Source organism: Elaeis guineensis, chromosome 14 (genome assembly GCF_000442705.2).
Source record: "Elaeis guineensis isolate ETL-2024a chromosome 14, EG11, whole genome shotgun sequence".
In the NCBI taxonomy this organism is placed as follows: domain Eukaryota; kingdom Viridiplantae; phylum Streptophyta; class Magnoliopsida; order Arecales; family Arecaceae; genus Elaeis; species Elaeis guineensis.
This window is the reverse complement of record NC_026006.2, coordinates 52,418,053-52,433,079: the sequence shown is the minus strand read 5'-3', so window position 1 is coordinate 52,433,079 and position 15,027 is coordinate 52,418,053. Positions and strand designations below refer to the sequence as shown.

The window sequence follows — 15,027 nt, the reverse complement described above, 5'->3', positions numbered from 1 at the left end:
ATCACCCAATTGGAGGATGGGTCTAATTTGGAACCCATAACTGATCCAAATTCGGCAAAAAGTTCAGGTGGTCTTTGGTTTAGGTTGCAGTCTGCTCAACCTGTACCCTTATGAAAAGAAAGAAGATCCAGGTTAAAATTTCTAAAATCTTGCAGAAAATTAAACTTGACAAGCAAGATTTTTTTTTTTTTTTTGCCCAAAGATTTTATAAAAAATGTTAACTAGACTATAGGATCTCCTGATGCTTGGTTGCTTCATATGGAGAGAGATGTAAAGTTATTACAGTTTGATAAAAAGAACTTTATAAACAATTTTCAGAGGCATCACAATTTAATAAGAGCACCAATAAACACTTTTTTGAGTTTTTTGAAACATGAGTGACATGTAACTTGCAGGATTAAAGAAGCCAAGAACTAGATTAACTTTTTATTAGTTCAGCATTCAAACACCAGATAATGGGGCTTTCTCAGTAGGAGGAATTAATGAGCCAAACTAGCCTGACTTGCTCCCACCATGGTGAAATTGTTTGGAGGAATGGTTTTCCCATTCTTCATTTACAGAAACTACAAGCCAAAGGAGAAAATTTGGAATTTGGAGTTAAATGTACAATGAAAAATAATGGCAAATCCTTTCTTTTTAAGGAAAAGTGACAAGAATATCTATACCAAATAGACTGATAAATAAGGTTTGCTGAACAAATATCGGACGGCGTATTGACTAGTGATGGATTTGGCACAATATGGGTCTGTACAGTGCCATTCCGGGATGTGCCTACATAGGGGGAGCTGAAGAGGGAGGGGAAGGAGGAGAAGATGATAGAAAAAGTGAGAGAGTTAGAGAGGGAGGGAGGAAGGGAAGAAGGGAGAGAGAGGCCAAGAGAGAGAGAAAGCACTCGAATGCCCTCATCGTTATCATAGGGGGGAGAGGGAAAGAGGGAGGAAGAGGGAGAGGGAGGAAGGAGGGTGGGGGGCTGAGGGAAATCCTAGCAGTGTGTGTGTGTGTGTGAGAGAGAGAGAGAGAGGGCAGGGGAGAGGGAGGGGGGGGCGCCGAGCATACCAAACCGAATAGATATGTCGAACCATGCCGGTAGCTGACTAGTCCGGTTCAGTACACCCCGAACCGGCTGGTTCGGTATGATTCAGCAAACCATGGACAGAACCAACAGGTCACATGGTTTAGTGCTGCAAGTTATCTTGCCAACTTTCAGCTTTTCTGGATGTTGAAAACAAGGGGCCTAACACTATTTCTGGTCCCAGTTGCACACTGGAACCAGCTGCTTGCTGTTTTAAAACATTGGCAGGAAAAGCACAAAAAAATGACTTGACATAAAGTTAAAAATACTTTACAGTCGTTATCTAAAAATTATTGTCCTCAGAGAATGTTGTTTATAAACTTTAGTTAACCAAAATTCAGAACAACGAAAATAAGATCAAATTCACTCTTAGATGTAAGTGTACAGGAGGATCCCTTGTTGATATCCAACTGCCGATGCTTGACATACAGGGCAACTTCAGCTAGTTGCGTTGGAGATGTAATCCTAGTGCTTATAGGTGGTATAACAAAATTTAAGAAAAATTGAAGTACACAAAACTTTAAAACTACATTATCGGTACTTATATCGAGTTAAATTCACCCATAATCCCAGTTTTTTTTTTGGCTGGTGGTGGTGGTTGGGGGGGGGGGGCGGTGTGTGGAGGGGAAGGGGGAGATGCACCAGGTATTGTAGTTGCCCCAAAAGTTCACTATTGTAAATAGCATAAACAAAAGAATACCTAAAAAGCTTTGTAGTAGTGGCTTCTGGAACAACATCATCTTCACTAATAGTCTTTTTGCCAATTGGTGCAAAGCCACCAAAGAGGACCCAGAATTCACCAGAATCTGACTCCGCCACAAGCTTTCCATCATCTGAAATTGTCAATGCAAATCTAATAAACAAAAACAAATCACAGAGGTGCAATCACATGCATGGAGAATGATATTAAGAAAGTGCTCTCACCTATAATTGCAACATCACATTTTCCTCCATGATACTTATCCTTCAAGTGTTGTATTACTTCTAATGCTTTAGCCCTTTCTTGAATATTGGAGTTAGCACCGTTGAACTGATAAATTTTATTTATGGTGTCCAAGATAAATACATCATCATGATTCAATGAAGAGCGAGCAAAGGGAACCTACATGATCAAACAACTTAAGTCATCATTCCATATGTCAAAGCAATTCAAACATCGGAGTCCTACAAAAGCTCTTGGAGAAAATTTTAGCACCTGCTTCATTCTAACAACTCGTTTTCCTCTACAAATGTATAGTCGTGTTTCAAACTTCTCCTCTTCAGGCTTTTTGAACCCAGAGGCAAAACCTCCCTCCAAAGGAATAATGCAAGGTTTGAAGCATGACAGAAACTTATCAGATTCATACCCCTGAAGTTCCCTATGTTGAACTGCACGGCCTCCAAGGATTGCATCAAGTTCAACTGTCTTAATTGCTGCAGTTCCAGCCTCATCCTAGATCATTTGTAAGTTAAATTAATAAAGTGATTTGCACAAGTATCCACTAACAATTTCACAGTATCAAGAAATTTAAATAACAGTATCAAGAAGTTTAAATAGCATACTTGGCTTGTATATTGTCCGATCCAAAAGTGAATGTCATATTGATAGGCACCACTTTTTCCAGCAGTTGTCTGCAATTAGTGACTTTCACGAGTAAGAACACAAAGAGCAGTTAAATACAGAAAGGCATCAAATTGTGTGCATGATCTCTTTAGAAGTGCCTAAAGAGGCCAGAAATAGCACATGTTACTTTCACATAGAAGCAAAGTAGCAATATGCAAAACAGTTACTTCCTTCTAACTGGAAATGCCCCTCTCTGGCAACGAAGAATGATAATCATGGCAAAACAGAAGTCATGGCACCAAAAGACTCCACTAGATTTATTTTGACTTGTGAATGTTATTCTGCTTAATCAAAGAGATTGATGGATGCCACTATAACAAAGATAACAGCTACGAAACTAGAATTTCTAAAGAGACCATTTTAAAGATTCTATAATGAAAAAAATATGTGGTATACTTCCAGCAAAGTAGATTCCATACATAATCCCAATAGATGGTGATGAATCGGACTGAAGCAGAGGGACGAATTCAGAACTGTAATTAAAACATATAACAGCAATGCCTTGCTATGAGAATTTAAAGTAGGGATATTCTGTTATCCTTGCACTGTAAAATTATGCCTTGATTTTCTTCTTCTTTGATCGATATCAAAAAGCCAGCTATTTTGACTATGATTCTACTGGAGTTCACAGAATAATTGCCATGTACAGAATGATGTTTACAACAGTATTGGTACAAGAATAAACGTATCAACTCATCTATATCTGTTGGCTTTCCATCTAAATGACCAAGCAATCACAAGTTGTTTGTTTCCTTATCAACTGCAGAGTGCCATTACAGCTAGCACAGCTACATTAACGTTCCTTGAACTCTTAACGCTGATCCCCTCCACCCCATCTGCACCCAAACCCCACCCAAGAAAAGGATGAAAATCCCTTCCAAGCTAGCATATGGTTCTTGTTGCTTTACATTACAAAATTATGTTTGGTTTTGTTCTTCATTATTCAATGTCCAAAAACCAGCTATTTCGGACTATGATCCCACTGGAGTTCACAGACTGATTGACACATAGAAGAGAATGATACTTATTACAGTGTTTCTACAAGAACGATGTGTCAACTCAGCTACCATTGGCTCTCTAACTAAATAACTGAGCAATCAAACACTACCACAAGTTGTCTGTTTCCATATTCCATAGCAAGATCACAGCTTGCACAGCTACACTAATTTTCCTCAAATAGTTGAACTCTGGATGCTGATTCCCTCCTCCATTACCAATCCAGACCCCACCAAAAAGAAAGGGTGAGAACCCCTTCCAAGCTAGCATATGGTTCTTATTGCTTTTCATTCATCATCACCACAACTAAATTCTTTATGATTCTAAGCAAGTAGCTACTAGCAGTAGAACTAAATTAGATAGAGAATTAGACAAGAAGCAAGAGGTGGTCAAGTTTTATTGACCTCCAAATTAAAGGTCATTCTTCTTCCAAGTGACAATGCTGCTAATAAAACTTTTGAATCCCTACAAAGCATATGGTTTCCACTTGCCGGAATAGTGCTCTCACAGCTTCCATCCTATGTTAACTGATCTATCTCTACGTTCACCATCCAACATCCATCAAGTTATACACAATATTTTTGGCTCAACACCATCTTCAGCCATGACAAGATGTGCCTCAAATATCCCACTAATGAACCAATTGTTTATATGTTGACATAAATCAAATCAAAATGATTAGATTTTGTTATGAATTATAGTATGTTTTATAAATTATAGTATGTTTTAAGTGTGTGAGGGTATTTTAGTCTTTTGATTTCTTATAATCACTCCTGTAATTGCCCTGTACACATATAAATATAGATGCCTGACACAGAAGTGATCATGGCTTACAAATTTCTCTCTCTCTTTCAATGTGGTATCAGAGCAGGGAGAAAGAAAACCCTAACCCTTCTTTTCCCCCTTCTTTTCCTCTGCGGCAGCTCTAATGCGGCAACCCTAATCCCTCTTTTCCTCTGCAGCAACCCTAATCCTTCTTTTCCCTCTCTTGTCTCACCTCTTTCTCTTTTTTGATTCCCTTTAGTTGCTGGTTTGTGGGTGTAAGAACACCACCCCCTCTCTTGCTCTTCTTCCTCTCTTATGCGACTTAGGATAGGTCGCTCTATGTAAAGAACAACCGAGGAGGGTCTTTGCTGGATGGGTGCTGCGATCTGACAGAGATCACACAAGAGACAGTAATGTGTGCACGCAGTGGCAGCCACCCAGGTGCAGGACGCATAAAGTGGGACACAGAACAGTGAAGAAACCACAGTGAGATCTAAGGAGGTCGATAAACTCTGCGGTGGCCAGTGGTAGGTGCTGTGGTGGTGCGGTGAGCGTGGCACGTTTTCAACAATCAGATTCTGTGTTCTGTTTTTGTTTTCCTTCTCTTGCTTTGCTGATTATTCTCTTAAGAATTCTGGTTGGCTAATTGAGGGGATATAGAGGTCAGCATGGCTGGAAATAACAAAGATAAGGTTGAAGGTAGTGGTGCAGAAGGATAGGTTGATACTGTGATGGATAAGAAGATTGTAACAGAGGTTATCACTACTTCTAAGATTACAAATTGGGTGTTAATGGGCAAGGAGAATTATCTCCAATGGAAAAGAACCATTGAGCGCTATATAATGAGTGTAGACAAGACAGATCATTTGACTAAGGATCCACCAAGTGAAAAAGATTCAGAGGCTAGGAAGCTATGGCTTCAGGAGGATTATAGGCTCTATAATTAGATTGAAAAGACCCTGGCAGAAACGGTTTGGATCTCAAACAACCACCTGGATACAGTGAAGGAACTCATGCAGTATATTGAATTCATGTATGGTCGTAAGCAAGATCTGAATCATATTCATAATCTGATGCAGAGTGTCTATAGAGCTGCTCAGAAGGGAAGGACACTCTTTGAGTACCACAAGGAAGTGAAATGGGCTTTCAAAGAGAAAAGAACTATGTTTCATATCACAAGTGATGTTCTAAAGATGCAAGAACAGTGGGAGTCTCAGGTTGTGCAATGCTTCCTTGCAGGTTTGGACACTGAATATGCAGTAATTCATGCTCAACTTCTTCTGAGAAACAAGCTTCGAAATTCCTTGTGTGATATGTATGCTCGCCTTCTTCAAGTAAGGATAACACTGGAGAAATCTCTAAAAGCCCAGATGCATCAGCATTAGTGAGTACCACCTCTCATAGCATGTGGGGAGGCCGAGGAGGAAGGGGCGGTATAAGGGGAGGACGGGGAAGAAGAGGCAATGGGGGTCCACCTACATGCTTTGGCTGCGGTGAGGTTGGACATATTTAGAGGAACTGCCCAAAGCTGAATGAAAAATTTCCACAGATGCATGGACAGAGATTCGCTCACATAGTCACCTAGGAGGGTCTTCTGCCCACTCCTACTGGAGTACTATCTGCTCCTACTAGACCAACACTTGAGCCACAAGTAACTATATCTACAGACGAGTATGCTCGTCTTAATCGACTTCTTGGATCTTAGTAGCCTACCACATCTTCTACTATTACACTTGTCGAGACAAGTAAACCTACAGCTTGCCTCTCTACCACTTCTCGCAACTGAATAATTGACTCAGGTGCTACAGATCATATGACTGATAATAGGTATTCTTTCATCTTTTACTCCTTTATATAGTGTTACATTAGCAGATGGTTCAACCACTCTAGTTATTGGAAGTGGTGTTGCTCAGCTCACTAATTCTATGACTTTATCTTCTGTCTTGTGTTTATCCCAATTTTCCTTCAACTTGTTATCTATTAATAAAATTACCAATGCTCTTAATTGTGATGTTCACTTCTATCCCACCCATTGTGTTTTTCAGGATCTTGGGACAAAGCAGATTATTGGTAGAGGTCATGAGTCTAGTGGTTTGTACGTACTTGACACACCTCAGAATGTGCCTCGATCGGTTGCTTGCACCGATGCTCGTGATCCTTCCATTATTCAGCTTCACTCTCGCTTCGATCATCATTCTCTGTCAACTTTGAAGAAATTGTGTCCCAGTTTAAATTTTTTGTCTAAGTTAGAATGTAAGTTGTGCAGTTAGCCAAACATCATAGGGTACCATATTTGCCTAGAATAAATAAACAGGCAGCATCCCCTCTTGAGTTAATACATTTCGATGTTTGGGATCCTTGTCCTACACCTTCTAAAGTTGATTTTCAGTATTTTGTTATCTTTATTGATGATTACTCTTGAGTTACGAGGCTTTATTTCATGAAGAATCATTCTAAGTTATTTTCTATATTCTCTACCTTTTGTGCTGAAGTTAGAACACAACTTGGTTGTTACATTCATATTTTGGGAAGTGATAATGCAAAAAAATATATTTCAGCTCCTTTCTCTACTTTTCTCTCACAATAGGGCATTATACATCAATCATCATGTGTAGTGACCCCCCAACAGAATGGGGTGGCTGAAAGAAAATTCGTCATCTACTAGAAACAGCTAGAGCATTGCTCTTTGGTATGAAAGTTCCTAAAGAATTCTAGTCAGATGCTGTTTCCACTACTTGTTACCTCATTAATCGCATGCCCTCATCTATCCTAGATGGTCAAATACCCTATTCTACTCTCTTTCCCTCTCATGCTTTGTTTACTTTACCTCCTCCTATTTTTGGTTGTACATGTTTTGTGCAAGATGTTCGTCCTCAGGTGACTAAACTTCATCCACGAGCTCTTAAGTATATCTTTCTTAGGTATTCTCGCACTCAAAAGGGTTACTGATGCTCTTCCCCTACTCTGGGTCGATATTTGATATCTGCAGATGTTACCTTCCTTGAATCCACTCCGCTTTCAACTACTCCAAGCTCTACCTCTTCACCAAAGTCTAATGATGAATTTCTTGTTTCTATTATATCTTCGAAATCATCTGAACATTCTATTCCTCCATCTAGGCGACCTATTACATAGGTTTACTCTCGTCGTGCACAGCAAACGATCGTGGCACCCACCATATCAGATGACTCACCACCTTCACCTACCGCTTCTTCTCTAGATCCGCCACCAACTCAACCACCTCCTGATCAAAGCCTTGATCTACCCATTGCTCTCCACAAAGGTAAAAGATCCTGTACCTACCCTATCTCTACCCTTGTCTCATATCATAACTTGACCCCTTCTTCCCAATCTTTTGTTGCCTCTTTGGGCTCTGTTACAGTTCCAAGGACTGTGTCTGAAGCATTGACTCATTCTAGATGGAGAGCTGCTATGGAGGAAGAGATGCATGCTCTTGAGATAAATCATACCTGGAATCTGATTTCACTACCTACCGGCAAACAAGAAATTGGTTGTAAATGGGTTTTTACTATCAAAATGAATCCAAATGGTTCTGTGGCCCAACTGAAAGCTCGCTTAGTGGCTAAAAGATATGCCCAAACTTATGACTTAGATTGCTCTGAGACCTTTTCGCCAATGGCTAAACTCACATCTGTCTGTCTCTTTATTTCTCTTGCTACCACTTACGATTGGCCTCTTCATCAGCTTGATGTTAGAAATGCCTTTCTACATAGAAATTTACAGGAGGTCTATATGAAGCAACCTTCAGAGTTTGTTACTCAGGGAGAGTCAGGTAAGGTATGCAAGCCGAAGAAGTCACTATATGGACTGCAATAGTCACCCAAGGCCTAGTTTGGCGATTTAGCACAGCAATGAGTGATTTTGGATTACAGAGGAGTGCTTGTGATCGTTTAGTCTTTTATAGATAGTCACAGTCTCGGTGCATTTTTCTCGTAGTTTATGTAGATGATATTGTGATAACAGGCAGTGATAGCATCGGCATTAATGCTCTTAAGACCTTTCTTTATAGTCAATTTCAGACGAAGGGTTTGGGTGAGCTGAAATACTTTCTAGAGATTGAGGTGTCTCGGAGTAGGAAAGGTATCTTCCTTTCCCAAAGGAAGTATGTCTTAGATTTGCTGGAAGAAACCGAACTTGTGGAAGCCAAACCATGTGATACTCCCATGATAGCTAATGTGAAATTGGGAAGTGATGATGGAGATGTACTGGCTGATCTGAAAAGATATCGGAGAGTAGTAGGGAAGCTGAACTATCTCACTGTGCCTCGATCAGATATAGCTTTCTCGGTGAATGTAGTCTGTCAGTTCATGTCATGACCTAGAACTACTTATTGGGATGCTGTTATTCATATTCTAAAATATCTTAAAGGAGCACCAGGCCATCGAGTTCTCTCTCGAAATCAGGGTGACTGTAGAGTGGAGGAATTCTCTGATGTAGACTAGGTAGGTTCGCCAGTCGACAAAAGGTCTATGACAGGATATTGTGTTTTTGTTGGAGGTAACCTTGTGTCTTGGAAAAGTAAGAAGCAAAGTGTAGTGGCTCGCTCCAATGCAGAATCTGAATATAGGGCAATGGCACAAGTTACTTGTGAGCTCATTTGGGTATCTCAGTTTACTAAAGGAGCTTGGTATTGACAGTTCACATCCCATGGAGCTATGGTGTGATAATCAGGTGGCTATCCACATTGCTAATATCCTGTATTTCATGAAAGAACTAAACATATAGAGGTAGACTGTCACTTTGGTCGAGAAAAGCTTCAACAAGGGCTTATTTTGTTAAAGCATGTTCGGACTGGAGATCAATTAGCTGATATTTTCACTAAAGCCTTGGTAGGAAATAAAGTGACTAGCATATGTAACAAGCTGGGCATGATTGATATCTATGTACCAGCTTGAGGGAGAGTGTTATGAATTATAGTATGTTTTATGAATTATAGTATGTTTTAAGTGTGTGAGGGTATTTTAGTCTTTTGATTTCCTATAATCACTCTTGTAATTGCCCTGTACATATATATAAATATAGATGCCTGACACAGAAGTGATCATGGCTTACAAATTTCTCTCTCTCTCAATAGATTTAAAAAATAAAATCCAATTGATGATGATGATAATGTTGGAGAAGGAAAGAAAGGAAGAGATCAGGATGGTTCATGTTGCAATTGAAGGTGATGTGTTGCCGCACTACACAATAGAGTCAAGAAAAACTAACTTTCGCAAATTCTAATTCATAGCTCAGGGAAGAAAAAAGAAACAGGAAGATGAGTTGCTATTAAGCTTATTGGTTGGTTAACATAATCCCAATCCTTTCCTGAAGGGGCATGATCTTATTCTCTCAAAATCTCCTGAAGGAAAGAAAACTACAGTTGCAGTGTCACTGGGTCATCACTTAAAAGTGGAAGAAGTTAAACAAAAGAACAACATTAAGTAGTCTGGCAACATGTTTCCAAGAAACAATAAAATATACTGGTCAATTTATCACTTTCATCCTCTTATTTCTAGCCATTTTTCTTTTTCTCTTGGCAAGTAATGCACCACCATCTTTTTCTATGTACTGGCCACTTTACCCCTGCCAGTACCCCATTTATCAGAGTAACGCTTGTCATCTTAGCCATAACTCTGAAAGAATGGCTTGTGGACAGTCAGCCAACATGCTTGTCAAGTTAGGTAATTTGAAAGAGTTGCATGTCCACAATAGGTAGCAGCTACCATCTCCCAGATGAACCAAGCACTCTGATAGCCACTACTACTTGTAAGGGGGGAATAAAGACATGCAATAAGAAAAGAAGAGAAATAAAGAAAGAGAGAATTACAAAACAAATTTAGAAAGAATGAACTAGTTTACCTGTAAGACTATGTAGGAATCTCCCGAGTAAAATTTGCCATAATCTGATTTTGCCAAAGGAACTGGCTGAAAGTTCTCAATCCGCCAGATTTCTGTTCCTCTATGTGATGTTAAGTACATGAAAGATAAGAAAGAAGACAAAAAAGAATAATATGCCCGGGACGTTTACAGAAACAAATTAGATTGTAAACTAGAAGAATTTATCTAGAAAAGAAAAATCACCAATTTGCAAATAAAACCCTGACTTTGCATGAATCAACAATTATACCAAGGATACACTTTTTGGCCAACTCCCTGGAAGGCAGGATCCAGATTTTTCACAGAATTAGCCATTGTGCATAACCTTGTTTTCTACCCTTTTGCAATAACCACGACAATTGAAGGTGCCTTTGCAATATTAAGAAGCCGTGCCAAGGATACTAGAAGTTAACAAAGATACCTTTTGCTGACAAAACATAAACAATAATCATCAAACATTGTTGCCAACTGGCATAAAACTCACAGTACAAGCAACATACACTGGGGATTTAATCCACAATATAACATGATCAACAAAAATCCAATTTTTTTTTGGAACATTAATAACATGATCATAAAAAAAATAATTAAGAAAGTAAAAACCACTCATACAATATTTTTACCAGAGTGGATAGGCAACATACAATAAGGAATCAATGACTAACAACACTTTGGTATTGCCTTGTAGAAAACCACAGAAAGTAAAGCCATAGATACACATTGTTCTTATTCATGCCAAGTGAAATGTGCAAAGCTTCTTATCAGGTGGATAGTTTTGGACATAGCTTCCTTGACATTGTTAATGGGGTTCAATGGCCCAGGTTTACCCCAAAAAAAGAAATTCAAATCAATAAAATCCAGTGATAAGAGAAAAGAAATTGTGAAACCTAGAGATGAGCAAAAAACAAAAATTAAAAAAAAAAGGTTAAAATTAACCATTTTGTGAAAATCTGAGGATCCCAGAGGCAAAAAGAAGCTCATGAAAACTGAAAAGAAATCTACCATAAGTCCAATACTGCAAGCAATAAAGATTGACAAGTTTGATGAGAAGCAATATCGAAGCGACCATAATGTGGAACCATAGATCATCACCATTCAACCAAGTAGATACAATGATATTTAGACCATAAACACACGTTGCTTAAAGTTTCAGATAATTGTGAAAACTTTACATTAAAAACATAGTGACCGATAACTTTATATTAAAAACACAAGAACAACTTACTCAAAGTGCCCATAAAACCTTTAAGGGCACTACACTAAGTGTCCAACACCTAAAACTAAGAGACATATTGATATTGAAAGCATAAACACATGCTACTCAAAGTTTCAGATAATTGTGAAAACTTTATATCAAAAACATAGTGACACTTTGGTTAAAGTATCCACATGATATTGATAACTTTGTATTAAAAACATAAGGACACTAAACTCAAAATGCCCAAAAAACCTTAAGGATACTACACTAAGTGTCCAACATTTAAAACTAAGAAGCTCTTGTATGACACTCCAAAAAAAATGCCAAGTATCAGACACTTCTTGCCAACATCAGCAGGATACTTCCAAGCGGAGTGTTCTACTGTTTTTGTCATGTCGTGCCATGTTCGAGTTTCCAGAGGTACCAAAACATCTAGACAGCTTGAAAATGAACTGTCTAGGTAATATAGATTTTCCAATAACTAATCTGTAGTTATGGAAAACTTTCCACATTTTCCTAACCCTGAGCAGCGGTGTAGAAGAACCCTCCAGATTAGCAAACATCTATATTGATGACATATATTCTATTTCACTTTCTTTGAACTGCAATTAATATGGCTTCATATCCTGCCCAACATATAACTCCATCTACTTCACCACCAACCATCTAGAAATCATCTAAAGCACCAATTTCATTTCCAGCATAAGGCCACTTACAGATTGTATCAGGCTATCAGCTGATAGACCTCAAGCAAAGTGGAATAGGAATTTGAGAGGAAGAAAGGAAAAAAAGAAGACTGTGGAGAGATAACCAGGAGAAGAACAATGAACAAAAAAAAAAAAGAAAATTTATGTAAAAATTCACCAGCTTTACTTGGACTTCAAAAACAGTCTCTCATAAAGTCAATATAGAAACCCAAAGCCAACAGATATAATCCTTTCCAATTCAAACTTCAAGGTGTTGAATGTACTTGAGCCTCTGCTGATAGAAATATTGATAATACAAAATAAGATACTTGTTGAATCTTATCCCTAGTCAAAGTTTTCCAAATTAAAATTTAGCAATCAATGTTATGATCATGTATTAGGAATCAGATACTTGTTTGTACTTTCTAGTCATGTCACTTCCCATTTTTTATCATGTTTGTTGTTGCCTGATGGTTGGATCTAATAGTGGCTGCTTTTATGCTGCTTAAAAAGGTAATGACAGAATAATCTCTTGGAAAGCATGAGGCAATCCTCAAGCAGAAACTAAAGGGGAAAATCTGCAAAAAGAAACCAACAGATTTTATCTCACCTTCACAACTCAATTTCTCAGAACTCACAAGTTCAACTATAGACACCCTGAAACATGTCCAATATTCAGCATTCCTGTAATTGAAATTTATTGTGTTTTATTCCAGTACACTACCTAATGGCTAAATCGCAAACCATCAGAGCAATGAACCATCTAATTTCAGTTGGTAACCCAAAGATTAGGAATCCAATTTTAATAAAGACATTTACAATGGTTCTTAATTCATTTGCTTCTCAATATGGGAGATCTTCATCCATTATGTACATGAAAAAAGACAAATGGGCCCATAGCCTTTCTGCAAATAATATAAGCATTTTTCTCACTTGGAATTGGATGGCTTGGAAAAAATTGTGGGAACATATCCCTGAATTGATAAACACCATTAAAACTGATAGTTGAAAGTCTTGCATCGTCTTAGTGGATCTCTTTTTTGGACGAAAAGTATTGCTGCACTTAGATACATTGTCTACTTCTACCGAGGCCAACCCTATTTATCCAGATATTTAGCTCCCTCGTGCTGGCTAAGTTACAAGATACTATTGGTGTATTTTCTAGAATCTGAATAAAAAATCACCTGCTACCTTAACTGCATGTTCACTAAGTGTTCAAGATATCTAAAGTACATTTTCTTTTACTTCACATAATGATTTCCATTGTACTCCCTAATGCTTTGGATTAGTTTATTAACAAGCCCTGAAAGAAAAACAAAATATAGAGGAAAACTGAAAGAATAAGGTATAGCTTTAGTGTGGGAGACGTTTTAATCATAGAAGTATGCAACTAGAATCAGAGAGTTGTAAATCTAAAACCACCAGAGTGATCCAAAAAAATTTAGATGCATGGCCTTGAGACACACTAGACAGCCAAAAAAGAGAGATGATAGGCAATAGACAAGAAGCCAAACTAATCAAATCCCCAAAAACCACCATACAAGGAGAAACAGCTAGACTGAATCTCTTCTCTGTTTGCTAGTGGATCATCTGTAGACGATGCATAGAAACTAAAAAGCTCCTTTTACTTCTTTCAAAATAAATCATCTTGCCCTGCAATAGTTCTTTTGTCAGATCAGCAAATCCTTCATCCACCAAGCATCATCAATCAAGAAGCATCGATCAAACACTCCGATGCATGACATTTTATAATTCCCCAGCAGATCCAGTTTACAACCAGCATAACACACAAAATCTTTTTAAAAGAAATCCATCCACCCAAGAAATGATAGAAAAACAAAAGAAGCATCCATTTAATCAACAAACAGAGCGATCAAACCAACAACAACGGTCAAAAACTCTAAAAGGTCAGCATTTGTTATACTATCACATCATCAGATCGATCAAAAGCAAGATGATCGAGCAACAGAGATGAATTCAATACAATCCTTCACCCCAAACAAATGAGAGGAAGAGAGACTGAACAGTACCTCAAAAGAAGATCTGGAGGAGAGATGGGAAAGAAATGGGAGCCTAGGCGAGGAGGGGACGGCAAAAGGTCTGATACTTAAAGCGAATGATGACTCTCTCTTTCTCACTCTCGCTCTTTCCCCCTCCCCTGTCTCGCCTTTTTATTTTTTATATTTTTTTTACCTCGCTCTCGCCCCCCCCCTCTCTCTCTCTCTACTCTATCGATAGTTCTAAACTCGCTTTTATTTTTTTCTATATATATTTTCATCAAAAAAAAATGATATTTATGACAGCAGTCACTGGAAACGGTGAAATTAATTGAAATATAAAATGAAGCAAGAGAGAGGGTTCGAGTAGCGGGGGAAAAGATCCGATAACAAAAATGCTTTTGACCCAAAGCTACTACCCAACACACCAATGCCACGTGGCAATATACAGTTGACCTCTGCCACCCTAAGGCATTTAAGCTCCCAATCAGTTGTTGCCATATGGCATAGACGACTAATGGTACCATGGTTGGGACGCGTAGGAGGGCTTGTCCATTATTGTCGAACCGAGTCCCACGCCGACCGGCCGACCGTAAGAATCCACCCCTTCCAACTAGGATTGCTAGATTTGCTGTTCAGCTCCGAGTACCAAACTTAATACTCGGTGGATCACGATCGCCCGTTGTCATTCTGGACGGACGGATTTAATCCGATGATCCCAGACTTGCTGTTTGGGATCCAACAGCAGAGCAAGAGTGCCCATTTTTTCCTTTTCTTATTCCCTCTGGCTTGGGAAGTATGGACTCTATTTTGTTAAATTATTAAAAGGA

General features: G+C 38.6%; 1 protein-coding gene across 2 annotated transcripts in view; it reads right to left on the bottom strand.

The window, feature by feature from the left end:
- The window catches only part of LOC105057585 (villin-2), a 34,750-nt gene extending 20,333 nt beyond the window's left edge, over positions 1-14,417 (bottom strand). Inside the window, exons 1-7 of one of the 2 annotated variants that reach the window (XM_010940234.3) lie at positions 14,231-14,417; positions 10,576-10,743; positions 10,299-10,398; positions 2,615-2,683; positions 2,268-2,504; positions 1,997-2,174; positions 1,773-1,905 (exon numbers count right to left, since the gene is read on the bottom strand). In XM_010940234.3, the coding sequence (XP_010938536.1) occupies positions 1,773-1,905; positions 1,997-2,174; positions 2,268-2,504; positions 2,615-2,683; positions 10,299-10,398; positions 10,576-10,631 (773 nt within the window). In that variant the 5' untranslated portion in view covers positions 10,632-10,743; positions 14,231-14,417. The remainder of the gene's footprint in view (positions 1-1,772; positions 1,906-1,996; positions 2,175-2,267; positions 2,505-2,614; positions 2,684-10,298; positions 10,399-10,575; positions 10,744-14,230) is intronic. The other variant, XM_073248413.1, reaches the window with a different exon arrangement.
- Between the last annotated feature and the right edge of the window lie 610 nt (positions 14,418-15,027).